The 13,110-nt window shown below is 42.7% G+C and overlaps 2 protein-coding genes across 2 annotated transcripts in view; both read left to right on the forward strand.

Annotated features, from left to right (window-relative positions):
* Positions 1–13,110, forward strand: part of LOC106725609 — an 83,296-nt gene that overhangs the window by 32,786 nt on the left and 37,400 nt on the right. The window lies entirely within an intron of this gene.
* Positions 8,740–9,235, forward strand: LOC102258887 (40S ribosomal protein S24). The gene has a single exon (XM_005863315.2). It carries the CDS (start codon positions 8,770–8,772, stop codon positions 9,166–9,168), a length of 399 nt encoding a protein of 132 aa, XP_005863377.1. The 5' UTR covers positions 8,740–8,769; the 3' UTR covers positions 9,169–9,235.

Below are 13,110 nucleotides of genomic sequence, written 5' to 3' on the forward strand. Positions count from 1 at the left end.
TGTCTGCCAGCCGCCATCTTGGCTGGCAGTTAATTTGCATATCTCGCTGATTAGCCAATGGGAAGGGTAGCGAAATTACGGTTAATTACCATGTTTCTCTATTATTAGATAGGATAGAACTAGAGGCCTGGCACACGAAATTTGTGCACGGGTACGGTCCCTAGGCCTGGCCTGAGATTGGGGCCATCTTCAGCTGCCGGAAGCTGGCCCCGCCCCCCCACTGCCACCCACCCCCGGTTCCCCGTTTGCCATCGGGCAATCGGAGCCTGCCGTCTGGGAGGAAAGGACCAAGAGGTTGGCTGACAGGCCCCGATCAGGCGATCAGGGCCTGCGGGCTGGGGGCAGCTCCTGCATTGAGCGTCTGCCCCCTGGTGGTCAGTGCATGTCATAGTGACTGGTTGTTCTGCCGTTCGGTCCATTTGCATATTACCCTTTTATTATATAGGATATGCATAGCCCATGTACATGGGCAATAGAGTAGTGAAGACCTGAGGGTGGGTAGGGGCAAGGGGAAGGGAATTAAGGGGGGAAATGGGAGATATCTGTAATACTATCAACAATAAAAATATATTTTAAAAAAAGATACTCATCACATTTCTAATCCCATGTTTAATGTCTCTTTCCCATTATTTAAGCTTCAAGAAGGTAGAAACACAATCTTGTTTCTTTATGTGTTCCTAGCACCAAGGACAGTGCCTCACACATAATAATTATTTGTTGAAAGAGAATGAATGAATAAGGACAACTTTCTTTTTCGGGGTAACTCTTATGCCAGATGTTATATCCTCCAGGTTGGGTTACAGTCAAATCTGATACATCTTTGGATCCCTAGGGCCTAGTTTGGAACTTGGTACATGATTTATATATCATAGATATTTGTCAAATAATAATAAACTCTTGGCCAGGAGTTAATAATTGTTGAAACTGGGTGATGGGTATATGAGTAGGGTCCATTACACTGCTCTTTCTCCTTTCATCTATATTTAAAAATTTTCCATAATAAAAATTTTATTTGGTTCCCTTTTGACTTCACCACCTTCTGACTGCAAGTAAGTCACTTGACCTTTCTGAATCTCTAATGCTGCCTCTGAAAAATAAGGATAACAATCATGGCGACTTCACGAGGATGAACGCACGCGAAGGGTTCAACACAGAGCCTGGCACAGTATGAGCGGTTGATAAACAGGAGCTATTATTATCGTCAGCGCCTCGTCCTCCTCGGCTCTCCACCTGGACGTTGGGAGAGCTGCCGCAGGAGCAGAGCAGGCTGCCCTCCGCCACGGCTGCTGGCTCCCACTCAGTGGGTGCATGGCCCCACAGGGGTGTGGGGAGGGTCCCGCGGGCGCGCAGGAACGACTCCCTTCCAGTGGTGTAGGGTGGCGCCTGGCCAGGCAGAGTCAGCAGAGGTGGGGGCTGCTGGCGCGGGGGTGGGGCTGTGGGCTCACTGAGGCCGGAGGGTCCCACTCGCAGCCCTGGCTGTCTCGGCCCCTGCAACTGCGGCTGCTGGCCCTGCCTCAGGCCCCCACCGCCCAGGCTTTGTCTGGAAGGATGTCCAGAAGGACGTCCAGAAGGTCGTTCGGCTGTCCGGTCAAATTACCATATTACCCTTTTATTATTATAGATAGGTCAGCTGTGAAAGAAAGAAGCCCTTTTCCAGCTGGCTAACTTGTTGGAAAAGCTAGGCTCTCTTAATGATTGGGAGTCAAAATAGCACAAGTCTGCTTGGTCGGAGTAGGGTTAGGTTTGCCAAGATGAGATATATGTTACTAATGAGAGATAAGGAACGCTCAGGTAATGTGCTGGCTGAAGGCTCGGAGCCAAAAGGTTGGGCAGACTAGAGCTGGCACAATGAGTGTGAGAACTGAGATGAATGGGAAGGCTTTAAATGGAATATTGGTTATTGACAAGGTGGAGTGTGCCTCTTTTATGGCTTTGATGCTCCTGAAACTATTATGTCCTGCCTGGAGTATTTATTGGCCTTCCTGGTATTAGGAAGACCAGTAGCTAAAGTCTATATTTTTTGTTTCAGTGCAAGTTCCACTGTGGCAGTGGAAGTTTATACTACCTCTGTGAGCCTAAGTGCTTCTTAGGTTCTGTGGGTTTAATATGCTACTGGACTGATTTGGTTAATATGAGAATAAATTGAAAAACTGTTAGTTCGTAGGGTCCTACCTGTTCCATCTAGTGGTTTGGTTGTGCAAACGGATGCTCCACCCATCAGCACTGGGAGACCATGGAGCTTGTCCTGCTGATTTTTAGAATTGAAAATGGATTAATAGGTATTAATTATATAGTTATTAATAGTATAATTATGGTAATTTTAAAATGGTGATATCATAATTATTAACCCAGATATCTCCCTGTATACACCTATCACCAGTTTCTACAAGGATGGCTGAGCCCACACAATGGCTTAGGATAGGATGGAAGAGAGTCAACATCCAGGGCTGTCTCTGGAACCCTTGTTCCATTGTAAACACTCTCTTCTATCCCCCAGCCTTTCTCCATAACGCTTCCTCCAGGTCTTGGTTTTGATGAAATCTAAATCTAAAAGTAGACTAACAAAAAATTGGTTGTGATGGTAAATGGGTGGGTGCTGACTTGTTCAGTTTTTTCCATGGCAACTTCTGAACAAGTGGCTCTCAAGCTTCAGCAAGCATCGCATCAATGGGAAGGCTTATTAAAGCACTGGTTTCTTGCTGGGGTCCAACCCCAGCGGGTCCAGGGGTCCCCAAAGGTGTGGATGGAGTTGGCGAAGAAGGAATGACACGGAGACAGCCTTGAGTTGATCAGCAGCCTAGTCAGGACCTCTAGCCAGGATCTCCAGCCAGAGTTCTGGTCGGGATCTCCAGCGAAGTTCTGGTTAGGTTTCAAATGTAGGTGTTATTATTCAGGCACAGTGAGGCCAGCAGACCAGGAGACCACTGCTATGGAAAAGATAGGTTGTGAGGAGGGCACACCATGTCAAATGGGGTCATATAGGGAAACACAGGGTTGGTCAGGAGGCAGCAGGAGTCAGGGGGGAACATGGGCAAGAGTCTTTATTGTGGTTTTCAAGGGGAGGAATGAATGAGGCAGAGTGAACAGGCTTAGGTTTTGCTAGTTTGAGTAATTTCAGCCGGCCTGGGGCAAAGGGCTGCCTCTAGTTGTCTGGTATCTGGCCCTTTGGTAATTAGGGCAAGTGGATAATGGGTCCGTGTGAGAGCCCTTTAAAGGAGGTAGTTGCAATGTGGGATCTGGATTGGTTGGTTTGCATATAAAGTCATGCTCACAGGCTAGTCTTTACTATCACAGGGAATAAAAAGGCATGATTCATACAATCAGTTATTATTGATCTCTCTAGTCATGTTCCTCTCTGCCGTATTTTATTTTCTGTTTCTTCCCTAATCCCACATTTAGGCACCTATTATGTAGATGCTAAGTATGAGATTTAAAACTGATCTCTCTGCTTCCATTTTCTCTTTTCCATTGATCATCTTGCAGATCACCTATAGACAAGTGTTGTTGTTTTTTTAAGTCTTAATTTCATTAAGGAATCTATGAGTTTTAAGGGATATTTAGAGGTGATATAGCCTAACTTACTATATATATATGTGTGTATATATACTAGAGGCCCGGCGCACGAATTTGTGCACGGGTGGTGTCCCTCTTGGTCGCCTGCAAGGATAGGGCCCAAACCCACAGTCCAATGCCGCCTGCAGCTCCTAAGAGAGGAAGGGAGAGGGAGAGATAGAAACATCAGTGATGAGAGAGAATCATTGATCGGCTGCCTCCTGCACACCTCCTACTGGGGACTGAGCCCACAACCTGGGCATGTGCTCTTGACCAAAACTGAACCGGGGACCCTTCAAACCATGAAAAGACATGGACGAGCCTTAAATGTATACATTACTAAGTGAAAGAAGCCAATCTGAAAATGCTACATACTATATGACTCCACCTATAGGAAATTCTGGAAAAGGCACAACAATGGGGAAAATAAAAGTCAATAGTTGCCGGGGTGAGAGTGGGGAGAGATGAATAGGCAGAGCATAAAGAATTTTTGGGACAGTGAAAATACTCTGTGTGATATTTTAATAATAGATGCATGCCATTATACTTAAGTCAAAATCCATAGAATGTTCAACACCAAGAGTGAATTGTATAGTAAACTGTACACTTTGGGTAACTATCAATATAGGCTCATCCTTGGTAGAAAATGTACCCTTCTGGTGAGTGATGTTGAAAATGGGGGAGGCTATGCATGTGTGGTAGCAGGGAATATATGGGAAATCTCTATGCATACCCTCAATTCTTCTGAGACCTAATTCCTCTGAAAAATAAAGTCTTAAAAAAATTCCATGTCTCGATCCATTGAGGATGAAGACCATGTTTTCTCCCTTTGGATTCATTACAACATAGTAGTGACTAATTCCTTCCTGAATCCTATTCCTCGGGAATATTTTTATATTTACAGAAGGCAATAAAAACTCAGTTATCACTTAAATCTGTATTGTGCATTGTCTTTTAATTGGTAAGGGATGGTGTAGTTTATTCATAAGAAATGGAAACTCCAAGTTACTATTTATTGAGGTTCACCATGTACTGGGAATTATGCTGTGCACTTTTATGTGCGTCATCATTTAATCTTCAACACAAGCCAAAGAACACACACACAAATCTTCACAAGCCTATGAACCTGCTATTATTATTTCCAAGATCACACAGCTAAGAACTAGCTTATCTAATTTTGGAACCCAAGTCTGTCTAATTTTCCAAGCTCTTGCCTCAATCAAAACTCTATACTGACACACATTAGTAAATTGGCTAACTTGGCATTCCCATTGCAGCTCTTTACTGTCTCAATCCTCACCCTTTTCATTATGGATGCCTCATCTCATTTTCTTGCCTGGGCCACTCTGGGTTGCATTGATCAGAAAGGAGATCTATTTTATTGAAGGAAAGAAATGTGTTTGGTTTAGGAGTTATTAGAAATAAGATATGTTAGGCCAGTAAATTCATGGAGACATTGGAAATAAGAGACAAGACAAAGAGGTTGAGGTTTCCCAGTGTTTACATTCCTGTGACTCAAGAGTGCTGAGAACCAAGAGCAAAGCTGAAGTTTAGCCAGGAGGATGAGTTGTCTGAGTTTCAGGATCCCCTCCTCATTTTCCTAAGAAAAGCAACATACAAATGAAGTAAACAGTAGTAAGAGTGAAATAACCTGTGTAATTAGGGCTGAAGTCACCTATAGTATAGTTAGCTCCATTTGGAGAATGATCTTAGTGGTGGTTTGGGAGGGGGTTGCATCACAGCAAGGAGGAGACCATGAGTACAAACTTGTGTATAGCCCTAGCCTGTTTGGCTCGGTGGATAGAGCGTCGGCCTGCGGGCTGAAGGGTCCCGGGTTCAATTCCGGTCAAGGGCACATGCACGGGTGGTGGGCTCTATCCCCAGTAGGGGCATGCAGGAGGCAGCCAACCAATGATTCTCTCTCATCATTGATGTTTCTATCTTTCTCTCCTTCTCCCTTCCTCTCTGAAATCAATAAAAATATATTTTTTAAAAACTTGGTGTATAAATCAGAAAGTTTATACTACCTCTGTGAGCCTAAGTGCTTCTTAGGTTCTGTGGGTTTAATATGCTACTGGACTGATTTGGTTAATATGAGAATAAATTGAAAAACTGTTAGTTCGTAGGGTCCTACCTGTTCCATCTGATACTGGAGTTGTGCAAACGGATGCTCCACCCATCAGCACTGGGAGACCATGGAGCTTGTCCTGCTGATTTTTAGAATTGAAAATGGATTAATAGGTATTAATTATATAGTTATTAATAGTATAATTATGGTAATTTTAAAATGGTGATATCATAATTATTAACCCAGATATCTCCCTGTATACACCTATCACCAGTTTCTACAAGGATGGCTGAGCCCACACAATGGCTTAGGATAGGATGGAAGAGAGTCAACATCCAGGGCTGTCTCTGGAACCCTTGTTCCATTGTAAACACTCTCTTCTATCCCCCAGCCTTTCTCCATAACGCTTCCTCCAGGTCTTGGTTTTGATGAAATCTAAATCTAAAAGTAGACTAACAAAAAATTGGTTGTGATGGTAAATGGGTGGGTGCTGACTTGTTCAGTTTTTTCCATGGCAACTTCTGAACAAGTGGCTCTCAAGCTTCAGCAAGCATCGCATCAATGGGAAGGCTTATTAAAGCACTGGTTTCTTGCTGGGGTCCAACCCCAGCGGGTCCAGGGGTCCCCAAAGGTGTGGATGGAGTTGGCGAAGAAGGAATGACACGGAGACAGCCTTGAGTTGATCAGCAGCCTAGTCAGGACCTCTAGCCAGGATCTCCAGCCAGAGTTCTGGTCGGGATCTCCAGCGAAGTTCTGGTTAGGATCTGATCAGGATCTGAAGTTTATTGTCTTGTTAGATCTGTATTTATACCAGCCGATTTTAATCCTGTCAATTTCTATTGCAAAGGTTAGGGCGTCTCTTATCTCCATTCCAGGGAGTAAAGATTATGTAGCTTAAGCGTGATTGTTTGTAGTTAAAGTGATTAACTACCCGCCTGGCACTTAGTTAAGGGGTTGTATCCCCTCCCTAACCTCAGGGGAAAATCCCCACCTGGGGAAACAACCTTTCTCGGAGAGGTGACCTTGGTTAAAACACATGGCGCTAAGGAGAGCAAACATATTAAGAACAATATGCTATATATGCCAGGTCCCTTGAAACATATGCTGTGCAGATGTTTCTTTCCTGCAGCGACTGTGTCAAGCAGCAAGAATGGACCGGCTTCCGGCAGTTTCTGAGCCCTCCCTCCAGTTTCTGATTCAGTAGATCTGGAGTGGTGCCTAGAATTTGCATTTCTAACAAGTTCCTAGTTGATGCTAATACCGCTGGTCTGGGAACCACAGTAAGCAGTAGTGTCCCATGAAAATTATAAGCATAATATAGAAACCCTTGAACTTGTAAAGGTGGGGAAGACTACATCTAGTTAAGATGATCAGAAAAAGTGTCAAGTTTATTATGGGCGACACAGATATGAATCAAACACTACTAGTTCTAATGCTCTTAAGTATAGGAATGCTGGAATTTATATTCATTTCACTGACAGTACCTCACACCTTTAAAAAAGAATTAATAAATTGTGTCCCTTCTAATGTGTTTCTTTATTCATTACACAGTGCAAAAAACTGTAAGAGTGCTCACATAAGTACATTTAAAAGTGTATTTTGAAGAGATTTATCACTTTATATATATGTGCAGACTCTCACACACATATATTTGTTCTAAAAGCATAGAAAAATCTGGGGAGGGTGAATACTGTCTTGCTTTATCCATTGGCATGTTGTTTTCATTTGTGACGAGGTGAATGCTCCTTTTTGTGATCTAAACTTTTGCAGTAAAAATTAAAATATTATTTTGGGGAAGAAGGATATTAACTTGCTTTTGGCAAGAAGAGGTGGAAATAATAATACTTTTTATGTTTCCTGTGGACCTACCATATGTTAGGCACATGTTACCTCATTTATCCCTCATCAGTACTCTGCAGGGCTGTATTATGTATTATCTTCATTTTGCAAGTGGGATTCAGACAAATTATTGCATTTCATCAGTTCTAAGATCAAATTAAAAAAACATTTTAAATCTTTGAAATTTAAATGAATCTTATAATTGATGGTATCTTAGATTTGATGAAAACACATAAATTTTACTATTATTCGTGAAAATTGAAAGGCAATTAATTAGAAGGTGGCCGTGGGGTGGGACTGGGCGAGAGGGGCCTGACATACCCAGGAGCCAACCTCCTGCAGTCCCTCCCTGGCTGGCTGCACCTGGGGCGGCACCGGGGTCTGCAGAGTGAGCGGGATCCCTCCCTCAGGTGAGGTCCTTCGGCCTGGCCTGTGGGGATGGGGCCAAACTGGCAGTCTGACATCCCCTGAGGGATCCCAGATTGTGAGAGAGTGGTTCTTAGGTGATGCACCCGGGAATTGGGCTCCCTCCTCTCTGGTTCCGGGGTGCGTCACCCGAGAACCGTGGCTACCAAGTCACTGCAGTTTGGCAGCTCCTATGTTGAACGTCTGCCCCCTAGTGGTCATTGTGTGTCATAGCTACTAGTTGGACGGTTGGTGGGTCAGACAGTCGCTTAGCCTTTTATATATATAGATATATAGAGATTATATATAATATTCTCATTCATGGTTGAATTGGGTCTAAATCCTGTACTTCCCCCCCCCCCCGTAAATTGCTTTACCTTATGTTACAAAAACAGACTTTTTGTTCCTTCTCCAAATGTTCTCTCTCCCTCTTATACAGACACACACATATTCTCTTTCTTCCTCTCTCATTCTCTCTCACATGGTCTTAAATTTCAGTACAAACTACAAATATCCTGATTATAAGATGCTCTGCCTTATGTCAAGTCTTATACTTATTTTGAGTTGGTAAACTTCATCTATCTAATGTGTTAGTCTCCTCTCTCCTGCTAAATTACTCACTTCATCTATTTTGCTCAATTCCCTTTTATCCACAATCCTTTAGAATCAGTTGCTTTGACACTGGGGAAGAAACTAAGCTTCTTTCTTAAATATTTGGTTAATTGGACACATTAATTCTGACTGAAACAATAAAGATATTTTAACTTTTATTGAGCATCTTAGCTCTCCTAGGCCAATACTCATCAAATTGAGCACACCACCTCAAATACTTAGCATCAGTTTTACTTGAAGAAGTAGGGCATTTAGCTTTTTCCTCCCTGGCTGCTTGAAGATCAAACTTCATCATGAATGACGCGGTAACTATCCGGACCAGGAAGTTCATGACGAACAGACTACTTCAGCGGAAGCAAATGGTCATTGATGTCTTTCACCCTGGGAAGGCAACAGTACCCAAGACAGAAATTCGGGAAAAACTAGCCAAAATGTATAAGACCACACCTGATGTCATCTTTGTGTTTGTATTCAGAACCCACTTTGGTGGTAGCAAGACCACTGGCTTTGGCATGATTTATGATTCCTTGGATTATGCAAAGAAAAATGAACCCAAACACAGAGTTGCAAGACATGGCCTATATGAGAAAAAGAAGACCTCAAGAAAACAGAGAAAGGAACGCAAGAACAGAATGAAGAAAGTCAGGGGGACTGCAAAGGCCAATGTTGGTGCTGGCAAAAAGAAGGAGTAAAGATTCTTCAGTGACTTTATCTGTGAAGGTTGTGCAGATTTTTCATGAGAGGATTAATAAACTATAAGCTTAAGAAAAAAAAGGGCATTTAAAAATGTAGATTAAAGTCCTTGAAAAAAGTATTTTTTTATATTAAAACAAATGTGAAAAGATTATGGAATAGGATGAGATATTCATTTGTATTTTTAAGGTAAAGTTTTATGAAGTTTGGAGCTGGTGGTAGACCACTTACAGCACTTGTGGTTGACTTTGGAGCAAGACTTCGAATCCTAGCTCCATTTTTAACTGTGTGTCCTTGGGCAAGTGGCTTAACCTCTTTGTGTCTTAGTTTCTCAGTCTCCTCATTTATAACATGGAAATCATAATATCATCTGCCTTATAGGGTTATGAGCATAAATCACAAGTATAAGTGAAATGTTGGAACAGTGGCTGGTACATGGTGAGCTCTCGCTAATGTTACCTATTTTCATTTTGATTTATACTTCCTGATGTCCCAGGGGCAAATTTTTTTGGTTCTCCTTTTTTGTTAAGGTATCTTAGCATAAAAGTTTGAGAAGCCCTTCCCCAGGATCCTCTCCAATATGTTGCACTTGCCTCTCTCTGTTGGTCTTTTGTAATGTTTCAGGAATGTATTGTTTTCTTTTCTTTTTTTGCAACACGATTAAAAACAAAGAGTAGCTGTTTTAGGAATTTGGAAAGGGAAAGGGAATGTCCCTCAGTTTCATTCATATTTAAAATAAAATAACCTAATAATTGGGAGCAGTGTACCATGGTGAAGATTTCAGAGGTAGGGAAGTGAAAATTTTCAGTCTCAACTCTCCTTGGGACCAATATTTGGACACACTGGTCATAAAATATGAAGTCTGTAATTGAAACTTTCTCTTGTAAGACTTGAGATATGTGTAGTCTCATCTGCTTATGGCTCATTAGGGAATAAATTTTCTGACGCAAATGAGGTTTAAAAAAAAACATAGTGTCTCTTTATTTGGTTAACATTATTTCTGCCGTTTGTTTTCCTTGTCAGCTTTAAAAGGAAGAGAGAAAAAGCAAAGCACCCTGCCACACTGCCAAAACTTGGCAGAAGAATTTCAGTGAGCAAAAATTTTCCTCCTTCAGCAGTGTTTGAAGTAGCTGCACAGTGGGGGCCCCACAGGCTATTTTTGGTGCTTCAAAACATCGTATCATGTACAGTTTAGCAGCCTCGGGTGCCTGAAAGCCAAAGGAAAAGACCAGTGTAGAACTGGAGGCGCCTGTCCCCTGTTCTTACTTGCCTCTTCCATCTGATTCTATCTTTGGCTCAGTGGTTCAGGAATCAGAGAATCAGAGGCCAGATCCTCCATTTACCATTGACATTGCTGGACCCTACTCTGCCATCACCACCACCTAGGACAGGAGCAGCCTAAGAAATTGGAGAGCAGTGGGAGCTACCCTTCCTTTGCTACCCTCCTTTACTTACCAATATTTTCTAGGCTTGTGATTTTTGCAACTAGAAATAAATATCTTCTAAGTTCATGATTTTTGCCACTAGAAATGAAAACACACGAATATTGACCATAACTCATAGTAAATGAGTGCCTGTGAGTTGCCATGTTCGATACTAAACTCACACCATTATAGAGTACACATCATTCATTCTTTCTATATCAAGGGTGAACTTGAGGCTTATTCAAGGTCACAAGTAAGTCATTGTATTAGTCAACTTTTCCAAAAAAACAGGACTAATAGGAAATATATATTTATTATGAAGAATTGGATCAGACATTTATGGAGGCAGAGAAGTCCCATAAGAAGATTATATCCTCTATCTGCAAGCTGGAGAACCAAGAAAGTCAGTGGTGTAATTCAGTCCAAGTCCAATGGCCTGTGAACCAGAGAAGCTGATATCCTAAGTCCCAGTCCAAGGTGGAGAAGATGTCATGAGATGCCCCAAGTCAAGTAGTGAGGCAGGAAATAAAAGGGATGACTTCCTTCTTCTTCTGGCTTTTGTTCTATTCAGGCCCACCCACACCGGGGAGGGCAATTTACTGTGTCTGCTGATTCAAATACTAATCTTATCAGGAAACACCCTCACAGACACACCCAGAAGTGATGTTTAATCTGGGTACCCTGAAGCCAGTCCCGTTGACACATAAAGTTAACCATCACTAGCCAGAGGTTCCGGATGTTGGAAAATATTTGACCATTGCATCGAGCCTGTTATATCAAGTTGCTATCAATGAATAACTAATCACATCATACAAAGAGCACATTTGTTTCTGAAGTGTCTGTGAGTCATCATGAGGGTTGAGAATCTAGGCTGGCTGATGTAGGCTAGGTGGCTGGCTGGGGTAGCTCTGCTCTGTGGGCCTCTCACGTTCTGCCTGAGATCAGCAGGTTAGCCTGGACATGAATAAGATGGAAACTGGAAATACACAAGGTTTCTTAAGGCCTATGCTTGGAACTGGCATACTCACTTCTGCCCCATTCCATTGATCAATGCAAGTCACAAGGCCAAGCCCAATGTCAAGTAGCAAAGAGATAATATTCCACCTCTATGGGTTGTAGTGGATGCTGAGCTGCACCTCCTCATCCCCTTTCAGAACCACTTATTCCCTCAGCTGCCAGGAATGTTTGTTGATGATGGCTCACAGATTTCTCCACCCCTGACTCTCATCCTCCCACTTCAACCCTCAATTCAGGTTCCCCATCCCCACTGTCTACCAGGAACTGCCCTCAGCTGAAGGATACTCCTTTGCCCAAAGGTGCCCCTTTGAGCAACTCACATGCAATGACTGGTCATATGTGAGGGCACAAAGACTGGACCCCTTGCCTCAATTCAAAACATCTATGAAGGGCTCTCCCAACTCCAGGGCTTCCCATTGGGTTGGCTGAAGCCTCAGTCCCATTTTTCTCTCTGTCTAATCTTGCTTCCCTCACTCTGTTAAAAGTGCTGTTCCTAAGAGCACTCCTCAATAATTATCACCTGCAAATCTAACCTTCCACCTGGGAGGAATTCCAAAGACAATGGCCAAGGGCATGGATAGAGTATAGGACAGAATCATACCCAATCTATAATAATAAAAGCATAATATGCTAATTAGACCAGACAGCCGAATTCCTTCCAGACAAAGCCATGGTGGCTGCGAGGGCTGAGGGCAGGCAGCTGTGGCGGGGTGATCGCAGCACCTTCCCCTGATCGGCCTTGTCACCTCCTGCAGAGGGAGGCCAAACTGTGGCTTAGGCCCGCTCCCATCAGTAGGACATCCCCTGAGGGCTCCTGGACTGTGAGAGGGGGCAGGCCAGGTTGAGGGACGCCCCCTCCCCAGTGCACGAATTTTCAATGCACCGGGCCTCTAGTAATACAATATTACCATACCTTTGCAGTTAACAACTAGGCTAAACTGCATGCCAGCTTAAAAAAAAAAAAGCATGAATTAGAGAGAACACTGAATCTCTGTCTGAAATGCCCTAATATGTATTTAAATCATTGATATTAGACCTCAAAATATATTTGAGATGAAACTCAGTTTGTAAAGGTAGGTAGTCCTGAAGAGTTGTGGGCAAATGGAAACTTCATAAATTGAATTACATTCTAAGTGTTGGTAGGAGTTTGCTATTCTAAAGTGAAAAATGCAGTGAATTATTTTGTGGATAATCACTTTAATAACTTATTGATTTTTCTGTGTCAGGTTGTATATATCAGCACTTTATTTCATTTTTATAAACCCATTTCAGATTTTTATGATTCCATGTGTGAAATTATAGCATGTTGTCACAAATTTATTTTGGGGCTCTGATTCTTAGTGGATTTCCTTTGCATTAATTTTAAACTGATATGAACCTTAGCAGATTCAAGGGACTCCGGAAAGATCTGGGGGCAGGATTGTTGGAAATGGGTACTGTGGAAATAATGAGTAGAGCAGATGAACAGCCCAGGAGAAGAAACTTTGGGCCAAGCAGTGC

Source organism: Myotis brandtii, unplaced genomic scaffold (genome assembly GCF_000412655.1).
Source record: "Myotis brandtii unplaced genomic scaffold, ASM41265v1 scaffold176, whole genome shotgun sequence".
Classification (NCBI taxonomy): Eukaryota; Metazoa; Chordata; class Mammalia; order Chiroptera; family Vespertilionidae; genus Myotis; species Myotis brandtii.

Excerpts from the sequence above, each read along its gene's own strand:
- LOC102258887 (XM_005863315.2), top strand. The coding sequence starts at position 8,770 with ATGAATGACGCGGTAACTATCCGGACCAGGAAGTTCATGACGAACAGA.